This window comes from Amblyraja radiata, chromosome 7 (assembly GCF_010909765.2).
Source record: "Amblyraja radiata isolate CabotCenter1 chromosome 7, sAmbRad1.1.pri, whole genome shotgun sequence".
NCBI lineage: Eukaryota > Metazoa > Chordata > Chondrichthyes > Rajiformes > Rajidae > Amblyraja > Amblyraja radiata.
The window spans coordinates 90,616,225-90,630,175 of NC_045962.1; the positions used below are offsets into that span (position 1 = coordinate 90,616,225).

The window sequence follows — 13,951 nt, forward strand, 5'->3', positions numbered from 1 at the left end:
GCCCAGACGTGGTCTAGACAGTGGCCCAGACGTGGTCTAGACAGTGGCCCAGATGTGGCCCAGACGTGGTCTAGACTGACCCAGACTGTGGCCCAGACGTGGTCTAGACAGTGGCCCAGACGTGGTCTAGACAGTGGCCCAGACATGGTCTAGACAATGGCCCAGACGTGGTCTAGACTGTGGCCCAGAGGTGGTCTAGACTGTGGCCCAGAGGTGGTCTAGACTGTGGCCCAGACGTGCCCCCACCTCCCTCCACACCCCCCCCCCCCAGTCTCCAGCCCACCCCCAGTGTCCTTCCCCCACCCCCAGTGTCCAGGCCCCCCACCCCGTGCCCCCAGTCTCCAGCCCCCCCACCCCGTGCCCCCAGTCTCCAGCCCCCCCACCCCGTGCCCCCAGTCTCCAGCCCCCCAGTACCCCCGCCCCGTGCCCCCACCTGATGAGCACACACTGGCTGTCGTGCCGCTTCCACAGGCAGCTGTAACACTCGTTGGCCATGGCGTAGATGTGGGGTGGCAGCTCCCCCTGCTGGTGCCCGCGGTACTGCTCCACCGTACACGCACTGTACAACCGCTCAATGTGTTTGTACGGGTTCACCGCCGTCAGGATGGAGCCAATGTTGGTCTGGAGGAAACACAACGGGAGTCAGCACTTGGGAACGAGCGGGACCAGCTTCACACGGACACAGTCATCATGGCTGGAGTAACCCAGCGGGTCAGGCAGCATCTGTGGAGAACATGGATAGGTGACGTTTCACAGAGTGCTGGAGTAACTCAGCGGGTCAGGCAGCATCTGTGGAGAACATGGATAGGTGACGTTTTGGGTCGAGACCCTTCCTCAGACTGAGAGTCGGGGAAGAGAACGAGAGATATAGATGGTGCGTACATCAAAGGATGAAAAATAATCTTGGGGGAGGGGGGGTTTATTAACGTATAAACTGAACAACAGGTGCGTGGGTGGAGGAGGTCGTTGAGGCAGGTACAGTAACTACATTTAACAGACATTTGGACAGGAACATGGGGAGGAAAGGTTTAGAGGGATGTGGGCCAAATGGGTCTAGGTTAGATGGGGCAGCTGGGTTGGCATAGACCAGTTGGGCTGAAGGGCCTGTATCTGTACACAAAATACCGGGGAGGAATACAAGGTTCCCTTTATGATCAACAGGTTGGGGATGCATTGGGCAGAGCGAGGGTCCCAGCTGTAATCTTGCAGCAAGGGGCTTGGGGAAAGAGGTGTAACACGGTGGATCTTTACACTCATCTTGTTCCATCCCCAACGAGGATTGGTCAGCATCATGTTAAGCACAAACGTTGTGGGCCGAAGGGCCTGCTGCTGTTCTATTTTCTAATTACCGTGTGTCTGATGGAGTAGATTGGGGGGTGGGGGGGGGGGGGGGGGGGGGGGTGGAGGCCTCTAACGCTGGCAACAGTATCATAGACACAATGGCAGATCCATGCCGAGGACCTGAACATTCCCAACGCCCAAACTTGCGGAGACTCCGGTGAAGTTCCTCGGCTCAGGAACCGGCTCTGGGCCAGGGCTCGGGATGTGGGAGCAAGATGTGAACTGGAGTGAGGTCCAGCCACAGCCTGGGTCATGCTGGACGGGGGAGGGGAGGGGGGGGGAGGGCAGTGAGGAGAGAGGGGGTAGTGAGGAGGGTGGGAATGGGGGCAGGGTGGGGGTAGGTCAGAGGGGGGCAGAAGAGAGTGGGGGGGAGGGAGGGTGATAGAGGGGGTAGGGTGAGGAGGGTGGGGTGGGTCGGAGGGGGGGGGGGGGAGTGGGGGGTGAGGAGAGTGGCGTACGTAGATCTTGTCCTGCCTGTATCGCAGCTGCAGGTTGTGGAGGATGCTGGCCTCGTGCAGGTCGCTCAGCGCCGACATGTCCCCCACCCCCTCCACACTGGTCTGGTGCATCGGGGTCACCACCCCCTGGAGCAGCTGTGACCCCTCCAAGCTCAACTCCTGCAGGGAGAGGGGAGGGGAAGTCAATGGAGGAAGAGTGGGGGGGCAGAGGAGAACAGAGAAACAAAAGCTACTGTCACAAATTGTATCAATCCCCCTCCCCCCCCCCCCCCACACAGCACGGCAGTGGGACAGGAGCGCGGGGGGGGGTGCGGGTGTAGGTGAGGATGTGGAGGGGTGGGTGGGGTTGAGGGGTGGTGGGGAGAGGTGGGAAGGGGAGGGGGGTGAGGAGCGGTTGGTGGGGATGGGGGGGGGGGGGGGAGAGGGGATGGGGAGGGGCTGTTCCCCCACCTCTCCATGGTCGGTGCTGAACCAGACGCGGCCGTCAGCCACACGGATCACTCGGCTCGGCAGCAGCCGCTCGTTCACCCTCAGCCAAACCCGGCTCCCCTGGGACAGAGAGAGAGCAGTGTTACAGCACGGAGGGACGGGGGTGGGTGTTGGGAGGGAACAGGGGAGAAGGGTAGTGGTGGTGAGAGAGGAGGGGTGAAGAACATAAAGGGGTGGGGATGGTGAGGGAATGGGGGGAAGAGAGGAGGGGTTGAGGTGGGGGGAGAAACGGGGGGGGGGTGGTGGAAAGGGATTGGGGGAGCAGGAAAGGCAGCAAGGCGAGAGAGAGAGAGTGAAGCAGAGAAACAGAGGGAAGGTAGGAGGAGGTGGTGAATGAATGAATGAGGGAGCGAGAGAGAAGTTATCCCAAAGGCACAAAGTCACTGATAGGTCAGAAACGCGTGCAATTAGTGCTCTGAGGAACCCAGACTGATCCACTGCCCCTCCACCCATCCCCCCCCACACCCTCCACCCATTCCCTCTGCCCCCCACACCCTCCACCCCCCCCCCCACACCCTCCACCCACCTGCCCCCCACACACACGGGACACAGTGAAGGACGTCTCCCAAACTCTTGGTTCAGGATGTGGGTCCAGCTGTCCCGTCACATCTGGAGGACCACATCTGCAGGACCACAGCCACGCTGGTAACTGGGGTGAACCTGTTAATGGAACATCTCTCTCCCTCTCTCTGCTCCCCCTCACAGTAGGCCTGTGATGTGGTGTGTTTAGTAAGGATGTTCTGGGTACGGGGAGATGGCAGAATCATGGGGCTGAGAGGGAGAGATAGACATTGCACCACCCCTCAGATCCCTTCTAAACCTCGTCCTCCATCCACTTTGGGCCACGGCTGTAGAGTCACTGCCTCACAGTGCCAGACGCCCGGGTTCGATTCCGCCCACGGGTGCTGTCTGTACGGAGTTTGCACGTTCACCCCGTGACCAGCGTGGGTTTTCTCCAGGATCACACACTCCAAAGACGTGCAGGTTTGTTGAGTAATTGGCCTGAGTGTGGAGGCTAGAACTAGTGGATGGGTGAACTATTGCTGGTCGGCGTGGACTCATGGGCCTGTTTCCGCACTGCATCTCAAAACTAAACTGGTCACAAAACCTTAGCCCCTTGCCTTAATACTCCTGTACAATGAGAAGAGGTTTCTCACTATCCACCCAGCCTATGCCCCTCATACCCTGCACCCCTCCCCCAGCCTCCTCTCCCCCCTCCCTCAGCCTTTCCCCTCTCAGCCTCTTCCCCCCCATAGACCCCTCACCCATGCTTTACATCCCCTGAGACACACCTGGTGACACACATCATGCCCCCCCCCCCCCATGCTCTGTACAGGGGACAGACCCCTCACCCTCGCCAGCCCTCCCTATCCCCGTTCTTGTCTCCTTCTATCACTCTCCCCTCTCCCAGTTACCTCCCTTCTCACCCACTTCCACCTTCCCCTCTCTACGCCCTATTTCTCTGCTCTCTCTGCCCTTCTCTCGCACACACACATGTACACACACACGTCTGCACATGGCTGTGTGCACACACACACATTACTTGCCATATCTTCCTGTACCACAGGGAGGCTGCAGGCTGCTATTGTAATTCAGCTGTCAGCCCTGTCCCCACTAGCACTGACCTCCTGGACAGTGTGTGATTCAGGGCCAGGCTGGGCATTGGGAATCATTTCTGTCCCGACTGCCACCCCCTGCTAATGAGGAATGGAGCTGGAGCAATAATTAATGGGAGACGACCACAGCTGGTGTCCACGGACAGTCACAAGGCTCAGTCTCTGGGGAAAGAGACGAAGCCGGAATCACTGCTGTTCCACAACCAAGGATCCGGCAGATTGATGACTAATTACCATGGACCTGTGTGTGTGCCCAGGATGTGTGGACTGATCTCAGTGTGAACTACCAGGGTGGGGCGGGGGGGGGGAGCACAGACGGTTGTGGCTCTGTGGGGCTGGTACCCTGAGGGGAGGGGGGAAACAGCACAGGCAGTGGCATCTCTGTGGGGCTGGTACCCCGAGGGGAGGGGGAGCAGAGGGAGGGGAGTGTGAAGGAGGGGGGAGGAAACAGCACAGGCAGTGGCATCTCTGTGGGGCTGGTACCCCGAGGCTGCACCCTGTAACATTGGCTCATGTGCTTCACTGGTCTCCACACTCCAGCACTGATCATAGAAAGTTCCAGATAGTCTGTGAAAGCCCCTGAATGAACTACAAGCCGAGTTTCAACTCTGCACTTTCCACAAGTTCATAAGTGATAGGAGGAGAATTAGGCCGTTCGGCCCATCGAGTCTACTCCACCATTCAATCATGGCTGATCTATCTCTCCCTCCTAACCCCATTCTCCTGCCATCTCCCCGTGACGTGTGACACTGTTGGATGTGACTGGGCTGTGTGACAGAGACGGGGATCCTAATGCTGTGCTGGCCTGCAGAGTGAGAGGATGTGATCACCACAGTGAGAGAGCTTTGTTGTAACTGTACAGGATTCCAGGGGCGGGCCTCAGCTTCCCGACACTGGCATCACACTGGTGGGGTTTTTTGGTACATTGGCCTTCACCTGTCAGGTTCTTGAGCATAGAGTTGATGAGGCCATTGCAACATTTTGGACAGACACCCTGCTGTGGAAAGGATGTGATTGTTACATAGAGCGGAGATGATTGACAGACGAGGATGTTGCCGGGGCTTGCGGGCCTGAGCTGCAGGGAGTGGACTTGGGCAGGCTGGGATTTTATTCATTGGCAGTGCAGGAGGATGAGGGATGTTCTTATCAAGGTGAATAAAATCATGAGAGGAATTGATAGGGTGAGTGCACAGTGTTTTATAGGGGAATGAAGAACCTGGGGGCACAGGGTCAAGGTGAGAGGTGACAGGGTCAAGGTGCGAGGGCTCAGGGTCAAGGTGCGAGGGGCACAGGGTCAAGATGAGAGGTCACAGGGTCAAGGTGAGAGGGCTCGGTCAAGGTGATAGGGCACAGGGTGAGAGGTGACAGGGTCAAGGTGATAGGGCACAGGGTCAAGGTGAGAGGGACAAGGAACCTGAGGTGCAACCTTGTCACTCAGAGGTGGTGGGTGTATGGAACAAGCTGCCAGAAGAGGTAGTTGAGGCAGGTATAAAACATCCTACAAAAGACACCTGGACAGGTAGATAGATAGGAAAGGTTTAGAGGGAGAAACAAAGAACTGCAGATGCTGATTTATACACAAAAGCAACAAAGTGCAGGTATAACTCAGCAGAACATGGTCAAGAGCATGCTGACATCAGCTGATGTTTCAGGTCGAGACCTTTCTTCAATTTGCCTCTCAATTCTGTCTCCCCTTCCCTAGCTTTCATCTCTCCACCCTACAATCAGTTTGAAGAAGGATCTTGACCAAAACGTCACCTATCCATGTTCTCCACAGATGCTGCCTGACCCGCTGAGTTACTCCAGCACTCTGTGAAACGTCACCTATCCATGTTCTCCACAGATGCTGCCTGACCCGCTGAGTTACTCCAGCACTCTGTATTCTAGTGATGATTAACCAATAGGGTCCCGGGATGGGGCAAAACGAGCAACTCAGTGGGTCGGGCAGTTCTTGTGTGGGGAACGGACAGGCGATATTTCAGGTCGGGTCCCTTCACACTAATGTTGGGGGGAAGAGAGGTGGGGGCAGAACAAAGTCTAGAAAGTGATAGGTGGACACAGGTGCAGGAGTAGGCCATTCAGCCCTTCGAGCCAGCACCGCCATTCAATGTGATCATGGCTGACCATCCCCAATCAGTACCCCGTTCCTGCCTTCTCCCCATATCCCCTGACTCCACTATTTTTAAGAGCCCTATCTAGCTCTCTCTTGAAAGTATCCAGAGAACCGGCCTCCACTGCCCTCTGAGGCAGAGAATTCCACAGATACAGGTGGGGCAGTGATTGGCAGATGGCTGGAGTAAGTAACAAAGGCACAAGGTGAAAAGGAGAAAAAAAGCTGTCAGATGAGAGTAGTGAAATGTAAATGGATGGGAGGGGAAAGGGGTGAGAAAAGGAGATTTGGGGCTCAGTTTCAGAACTGAGTGTTGGAAGGAGCACAGTGACTGGTGGGAGAAATATGTGTGTACGGGACAAGGGGGTGGGGCAGGGAAGAGAGCTCTGGGGTGTTATACACTTCCAAAGCAAAGCGGAATATGCGGTGCTATTCCTTCAGTCTGGCAATGAAGGCAGCCCAGGACAGAAGGGTTTGTGTGTGATTGGGGAGTTAAAATGGTTAGCAACTGGGAGATGCAGCAGGCCTTGGCAGTCAGTGGCTAGTGTGTGGTGAAAGGTTGCCCAGCTTCACCTGGTCTTGCCCATGTATACGAGGCCACATCATGAACGCTGGGCACAGTAACAGGTTGGGGGACATTCGCATGCAACAAGTGGTTGTTAGATTCAGAAAGGTGCAGGAGAGATTCACCGGGGTGGGAGCTAGACTTCAGTACATGGATAGGGAAGGTTTAGGGTGATATGACCTAAACAAAGCAACTTTAGTCAGATGGTGGCGAATCTGTGGAATTCATTGCCACAGACGGCTGTGGAGTTAGTGGATATTTTTAAGGTAAAAATAGATTCTTGATTAGTACGGGTGTCAGGGGTTATGGGGAGAAGGCAGGAGAATGGGGTTAGGAGGGAGAGATAGATCAGCCATGATGGAGTGGACCTGATGGGCTGAATGGCCTAATTCTGCTCCTATCACTAATGAACATGAAATGGGACTATCTCAGGTAGGAAACTAGGCCAGCATGGACGGTTGGGCCAAAGGGCCTCTCTCTGTGTTGTATAATTCGATGAGTCGACCTATACTAATGTCCTTGCAAAGTGCATCACTTGACACTCATCAGGATTAAATTCCATCTGCTACAGCTCGGAGCATTTAGCATCTGGTCGATATCTTCCTGTAATCTGAGATCACCCTCCCCCCATCTGCAGTTCCAACAATGTTCACATCAGCTACAACTAACCAATCACACCTCCTACATTCATCTGCAAACATTAATAAATATCATAAACATTAGTGTCCCTTTGCTACAGTTCATCCACAAAGCCATGATCTCCCAATCTCTCTGGCTGTGGTCCTTGTACTGTTTACCTGCACTGTCTCTGGAGCGCTAACACTATATGAACTTTCTCTACTCTAATCCCATGGTGTGGTTTACCTGGGTAGCACACAAAGCATTTGTCACTGTATCTCGGTGTACATGACAATATGAAACCATCACCAATCCTAATCCAGGGCATGGGTTAGATGCAGAATACAGCAACTTGTACACCATCCTCATGGTCTCTCAGAGTGGGCAGATGCAGGGGTGAGGAAGAGCAGGAAAAGCCAGAAACACTCTGTTGGTTATAGACAATAGGTGCAGGAGTCGGCCATTCGGCCCTTCGAGCCAGCACCGCCATTCAATGTGATCATGGCTGATCATCCCCAATCAGTACCCCGTTCCTGCCTTCTTCCCATATCCCCTGACTCCGCTATCTTTAAGAGCCCTATCTAGCTCTCTCTTGATAGCATCCAGAGAACCTGCCTCCACCGCCCTCTGAAGCAGAGAATTCCACAGACTCACCACTCTCCGTGAGAAAAAGTGTTTCCTCGTCTCCGTTCTAAATGGCTTACTCCTTATTCTTAAACTGTGGCCCCTGGTTCTGGACTCCCCCAACATCAGGAACATATTTCCTGCCTCTAGTGTGTCCAAACCCTTAACAATTTTATATGTTTCAATGAGATGCCCTCTCATCCTTCTAAACTCCAGTGTGTACAAGCCCAGCTGCTCCATTCTCTCAGCATATGACAGTCCCTCTATCCTGGGAATTAACCTTGGGTTGAGATGATGAAGCAGGTGGGACCGGCTATCATGCCCAGGTGTTTATGACAGTGTCGGCGAGATGAGCTGGTCACTACCGATTAAAGATGGTGTCTGAGCCTGGGGCATTATGGATTGAAGAGTCTCGACCCAAAACATCACCCATTCCTTCTCTCCAGAGATGCTGCCTGTCCCGCTGAGTTGCTCCAACTTTTTGTGTCTATCTTCGGTTTAAACTAGCATCTGCAGTTCCTTCCTACACATTATGGATTGGGGTCAATCACCAGTGGTGCTCATGCACATGCCACGGTCTCCTCTCATCCACACTTGGGAAAAGCCCAGGGTTTGTGCAGCGGTTTACAGCTGGCCATTGTCCATGGTCACAGCTGCCCCACCTCATGGGGACTTCCCAACAATGAGGAAGAGCAGTGAGGTCCTAGTGGGGTGGCCGATTAGGAAAAGGGGAGATGCAACGAGACCTGGGTGTCATGGTACACCAGTCATTGAAAGTAGGCATGCAGGTGCAGCAGGCAGTGAAGAAAGCGAATGGTATGTTAGCATTCATAGCAAAAGGATTTGAGTATAAGAGCAGGGAGGTTCTACTGCAGTTGTACAGGGTCTTGGTGAGACCACACCTGGAGTATTGCGTACAGTTTTGGTCTCCTAATCTGAGGAAAGACATTATTGCCATAGAAGGAGTACAGAGAAGGTTCACCAGACTCCTGGGATGGCAGGACTTTCATATGAAGAACGACTGGATAGACTCGGCTTGTACCCGTTAAAATTTAAAAGATTGAGGGGGGATCTTATAGAAACTTACAAAATTCTTAATGGGTTGGACAGGCTAGATGCAGGAAGATTATTTCCGATGTTGGGGAAGTCCAGAACAAGGGGTCACAGTTTAAGGATAAGAAGGAAGTCTTTTAGGACCGAGATGAGAAAATCATTTTTTACACAGAGAGTGGTGAATCTGTGGAATTCTCGGCCACAGAAGGTAGTTGAGGCCAGTTCATTGGCTATATTTAAGAGGGAGTTAGATGTGGCCCTTGGGGCTAAAGGGATCAGGGGGTATGGAGAGAAGGGCCTGTTTCCACGCTGTATCACTCTGTGACTAGTGTAGCTGGGACATTGTTGGCCGGTGTGGGCAAGTTGGGCTGAAGGGCCTGGTTCCACGCTGTATCACTCTATGACCATCCATGACAAAGCAGCTACTCAATCGGCATCCCACCCACCTCATCCCCCCCCCCCTCCCTCCATTCCCCCTTCCCTCCATCCCTCTCCCTCCAACCACCCTCCACCCCACCTTCCACCCAACCACCCTCCCTCCATTCCCCTCTCTCCCCCAACCACCACCCCCAAAAACATTCATCCCATGCATGGTGGCTGCACTGTGCATTGTCTACATAGGAACGGCATTGCGGCCATCCCCACAGCATCTCCCATGCTGGCAACCTCTACCAAGAGGCACAGACAGTTGGCGTATGGCAATGCCACCATTTGGATGTTGCACAATCCCAACTTGGTCAGTCATACAGCATGGAAACATGCCCTCCACACCAACCAAGTTGCATTTTATCCCTCTAACCCTGTTGTACCCATGTACCTGTCCACAATGGTGTGTGTGGTAATGTAATAGTGCCCATCCTTGTAGCATCCACATTCCATATAGTGCCCACCCTCTGTGTGAACAACCTGTCTCTTTTAAATCTTCCCCCATGATGCCCCAACTCCTGCACTCAATGCCCCATGCAATGAAGGCAAGTATATCAAACGTCATCTTCACCACCCTGTCCACACGTCACCACTAGCAGAGGATTATGTGCTTGTAGCCAGATGTCCTGCTCCGCAACACTCTCCAAGGCTCTACCATGGTTTATCTTACTAAATGCAAAACTTCACACTTGACAGGGTTAAATTCCAGCTCCCATTCCTTGGCCCAATCCCCCAGTTCATCTTAGACAACCTTCTTCACTGGACACGACATCATAATCTTGGTGCCAAACGCACCATTAATATAAAGGACCCAGCACCGACCCCTGCAACACTCCACTGGTCACAGGCTGCCAAGATCAATAACCCTCCTCTCCAACATTCTGCTCTACCAAGCTAACCGTGTATCCATGGCCCACAGGAGAGTTGGCTGGACTCAGTGAATCAGTCCTGACCCTAAACATTCCCACCACAGGTGCTGCCTTCACTTTGATCAATGTTCTCTTCCCCTCATGATGTTATACACCTCGATAAGATCCTCCTTCAGCTTCCTGCACTCCAAGGAACAGAGTCCTAACCTGTCCAACCTCTCCCAGTAACTCAGGCCCTCGGGCCCTGCTCAGATATCCATGTTAGTCGGCATGGATGCGTTGGGCAGAGGGCATGTCTCCGTGCTGTGTGACTCTGTCTTTCTCTGGCAACTTTTCCCAGTCTGGGATGTGGTCAGAGGGCTGCTCCCATACAGGAAGTAGGATCACAAGGGGGGGGGGGGGGGGGAAGAGAGAGAGACCCCAGGGCTGATGACTAATGCATTGGAGGCCCTTCACCGTGTGCAGGGGCTGATGGAATGTGGAGTGATCCTGACAGCACATCCCAACTGGACCCCCCTTCCCCACTCCCCCCCCCGTGGAACTATGGAATGTGGAGTGATCCTGACAGCACATCCCAACTGGAACCCTGTGGAACTCTGGGAGTAAACACCAGCAACCACTGGACCACCGATACTGAAGCAATGGCCAAGAAGGCTGTGGAAGTTCAGCATCTTCCCAACAACTCTCACCAACTTCTACAGATGCACCGTAGAAAAGCTTTCCTTCCATCGCCTCCATCTACACCTCACGCTGCCTCGGCAAGGCCAGCAGCATCATCAAGGACCAGTCTCACCCCCGGTCACTCCCTCTTCTCTCCTCTCCCATCGGGCAAGAGGTACACTAGTGGCCTAACTCAGCGGAACAGGCAGCATCCCTGGAGAGAAGGGATGGGTGACGTTTCGCATCGAGACCGTTCTTCTCGACCTGAAACATCACCTCTCTCCAGAGATGCTGCCTGTCCCGTTGAGTTACTCCAGCTTTTTGTGCCCATCTTCGATTTAAACCAGCCTCTGTAGTTCCTTCTGACACAATACTGCCATGCATGGATAGGACAGGTTTGGAGGGTTATGGACCAAGCACAGGCAGGTGGGACTGGTGTAGCTGGGACATGTTGGCCGGTGTGGGCAAGTTGGGCTGAAGGGCCTGTTTCCGTGTTGTATCCATCTATGACTCCAAGTGTGAAAACCAACGCACACCTCCAGATTCAGGGACAGTTTCTTCCCGGCTGTTATCAGGCAACTGAACCGTCCTCTCACCAACTAGAGAGCGGTCCTGACCTCCCATCTACCTCATTGGTGACCCTCGGACTATCCTTGATCGGACTTTGCTGGCTTTACCTTGCACTAAACGTTATTCCCTTTATCCTGTATCTGTACACTGTGGACGGCTCGATTGTAATCATGTATTGTCTTTCCGCTGACTGGTTAGCGCGCAACAAAAGCTTTTCACTGTACCTCGGTACACGGGACAATAATTAAATGACACTCTCCATCACCGGACAAGGCACCGAGCCATAGTTACCAGCTGACGCCGGCCGGCCGCCCACCCCCAGCGCGGCGCTCCCTCCCTCCCTCCCTCCGGCCGCTGTAGACTGTGTCCCGGACTGGACGCTGACCGGAGCCGGGTCCTGGGGCGCGGCCGTCTCTCACTCACCTCGCTGCGGGTCCACTCCATGGTCAGCGCTGTCCGGCCCGGGGCTCACACGCTGCTGGTCGCCACCCGCCCGCGAACCGATGCACAGAGCGACGGCTCCACCCCAACCCACTCCCTCTATCTCTCTCCCTCCACTTCTCTCTCCCCCTTCTCTCCCTCCCTCCACTCCCCTCAGCACTCCTATCCCCGTCTCTTTCCTCCTCTCCCCTTCTCTCTTCTCCCCTCTCCCCTCCTCTCTTCTTGTGTCTCCCCCTCTCTCTCTCTCCCCTTGCTTTGTCTTGCTCCGCCCGTCTCTCCCGCTGCCAGTGTCCGCTCTCTCTCCTCGCGTGGACCCGGCTCGTTCCCTTCCCTCGGCCCCTCCTCACGGTTTAACTCGTTCACGACCAAGCGGCGGGCGGGCGGACAATAGACACGTCGCCAGCTGCGGCTCCCCGACAACCCGCGACTCTCCGGGGATTCACAGAGCCCGAGACTGGGCGGCGGGCGGGGGGGGTCTTCTTGCACCTCCGTCCCACCTCTCACGACCAAGGTCAAAGCCGACCAGAAGCAAAGCACAAAGTGCAGGGGGACCTCAGCGGGTCGAGCATCATCTGTGGAGGGAATGGACAGGGTCGGGACCCTTCTTCAACCTCCAGAGATGCTGCCTGGCCCGCTGGCTTCCTCCAGCATTCTGTGCTTTGCTCCGGATTACAGCATCTGCAGTTCCTTTGTCCAGACTCTCAGAACTGGGTCAGAACCTCCAGCGTAATTAATGCCCCCCCCCAACCCCAGCGACCTCTGACCTTACACTGACCCCCCCCGAAATCCACTGACCCCCCCATCATTCACTAACCCCCCCCCATCATTCACTGACCCCCCCATCATTCACTGACCCCCCCCCCATCATTCACTGACCCCCCCATCATTCACTGACCCCCCCATCATTCACTGACCCCCCCCATCATTCACTGACCCCCATCATTCACGGACCCCCCCCCATCATTCACTGACCCCCATCATTCACTGACCCCCCATCATTCACTGACCCCCCATCATTCACTGACCCCCCCCCCATCATTCACTGACACCCCCCCCCATCATTCACTGACCCCCATCATTCACTGACCCCCATCATTCACTCCCCCCCCCTCATTCACTGCCCCCCCCCATCATTCACTGACCCCCCCCATCATTCACTGACCCCCCATCATTTACTGACCCCCCCCCATCATTCACTGACCCCCCCATCATTCACTGACCCCCCCCATCATTCACTGCCCCCCCCCATCATTCACTGACCCCCCCCCCCCATCATTCACTGACCCCCCCCCATCATTCACTGACCCCCCCATCATTCACTGACCCCCCCCCCCATCATTCACTGACCCCCCATCATTCACTGACCCCCCCATCATTCACTGACCCCCCATCATTCACTGACCCCCCCATCATTCACTGCCCCCCCCCCATCATTCACTGACACCCCCCCCCATCATTCACTGACCCCCATCATTCACTGACCCCCATCATTCACTGACCCCCCCCCCCATCATTCACTGACCCCCCCCATCATTCACTGACCCCCCCCATCATTCACTGACCCCCCCATCATTCACTGACCCCCCCCCATCATTCACTGACCCCCGCCATCATTCACTGACCCCCATCATTCACTGACCCCCATCATTCACTGACCCCCCCCATCATTCACTGACACCCCCCCCATCATTCACTGACCCCCCCCATCATTCACTGACCCCCCATCATTCACTGACCCCCCATCATTCACTGACACCCCCATCATTCACTGACACCCCCATCATTCACTGACCCCCCATCATTCACTGACCCCCCCATCATTCACTGACCCCCCATCATTCACTGACCCCCATCATTCACTGACCCCCATCATTCACTGACCCCCCCCATCATTCACTGACCCCCCCATCATTCACTGACCCCCCCATCATTCACTGACCCCCCCCCATCATTCACTGACCCCCCATCATTCACTGACCCCCCATCATTCACTGACCCCCCCCATCATTCACTGACCCCCATCATTCACTGACCCCCCATCATTCACTGACCCCCCATCATTCACTGACCCCCATCATTCACTGACCCCCCCCATCATTCACTGACCCCCC

At 55.1% G+C, this 13,951-nt stretch overlaps 1 protein-coding gene across 1 annotated transcript in view; it reads right to left on the minus strand.

The window, feature by feature from the left end:
- LOC116974920 (unconventional myosin-X-like) overlaps window positions 1-11,934 on the minus strand; it is a 13,569-nt gene extending 1,635 nt beyond the window's left edge. Inside the window, exons 1-4 of the mRNA XM_033023527.1 lie at window positions 11,823-11,934; window positions 2,250-2,348; window positions 1,800-1,958; window positions 415-621 (exon numbers count right to left, since the gene is read on the minus strand). Of these exons, the coding sequence (XP_032879418.1) occupies window positions 415-621; window positions 1,800-1,958; window positions 2,250-2,348; window positions 11,823-11,843 (486 nt within the window). The 5' untranslated portion in view covers window positions 11,844-11,934. The remainder of the gene's footprint in view (window positions 1-414; window positions 622-1,799; window positions 1,959-2,249; window positions 2,349-11,822) is intronic.
- Between the last annotated feature and the right edge of the window lie 2,017 nt (window positions 11,935-13,951).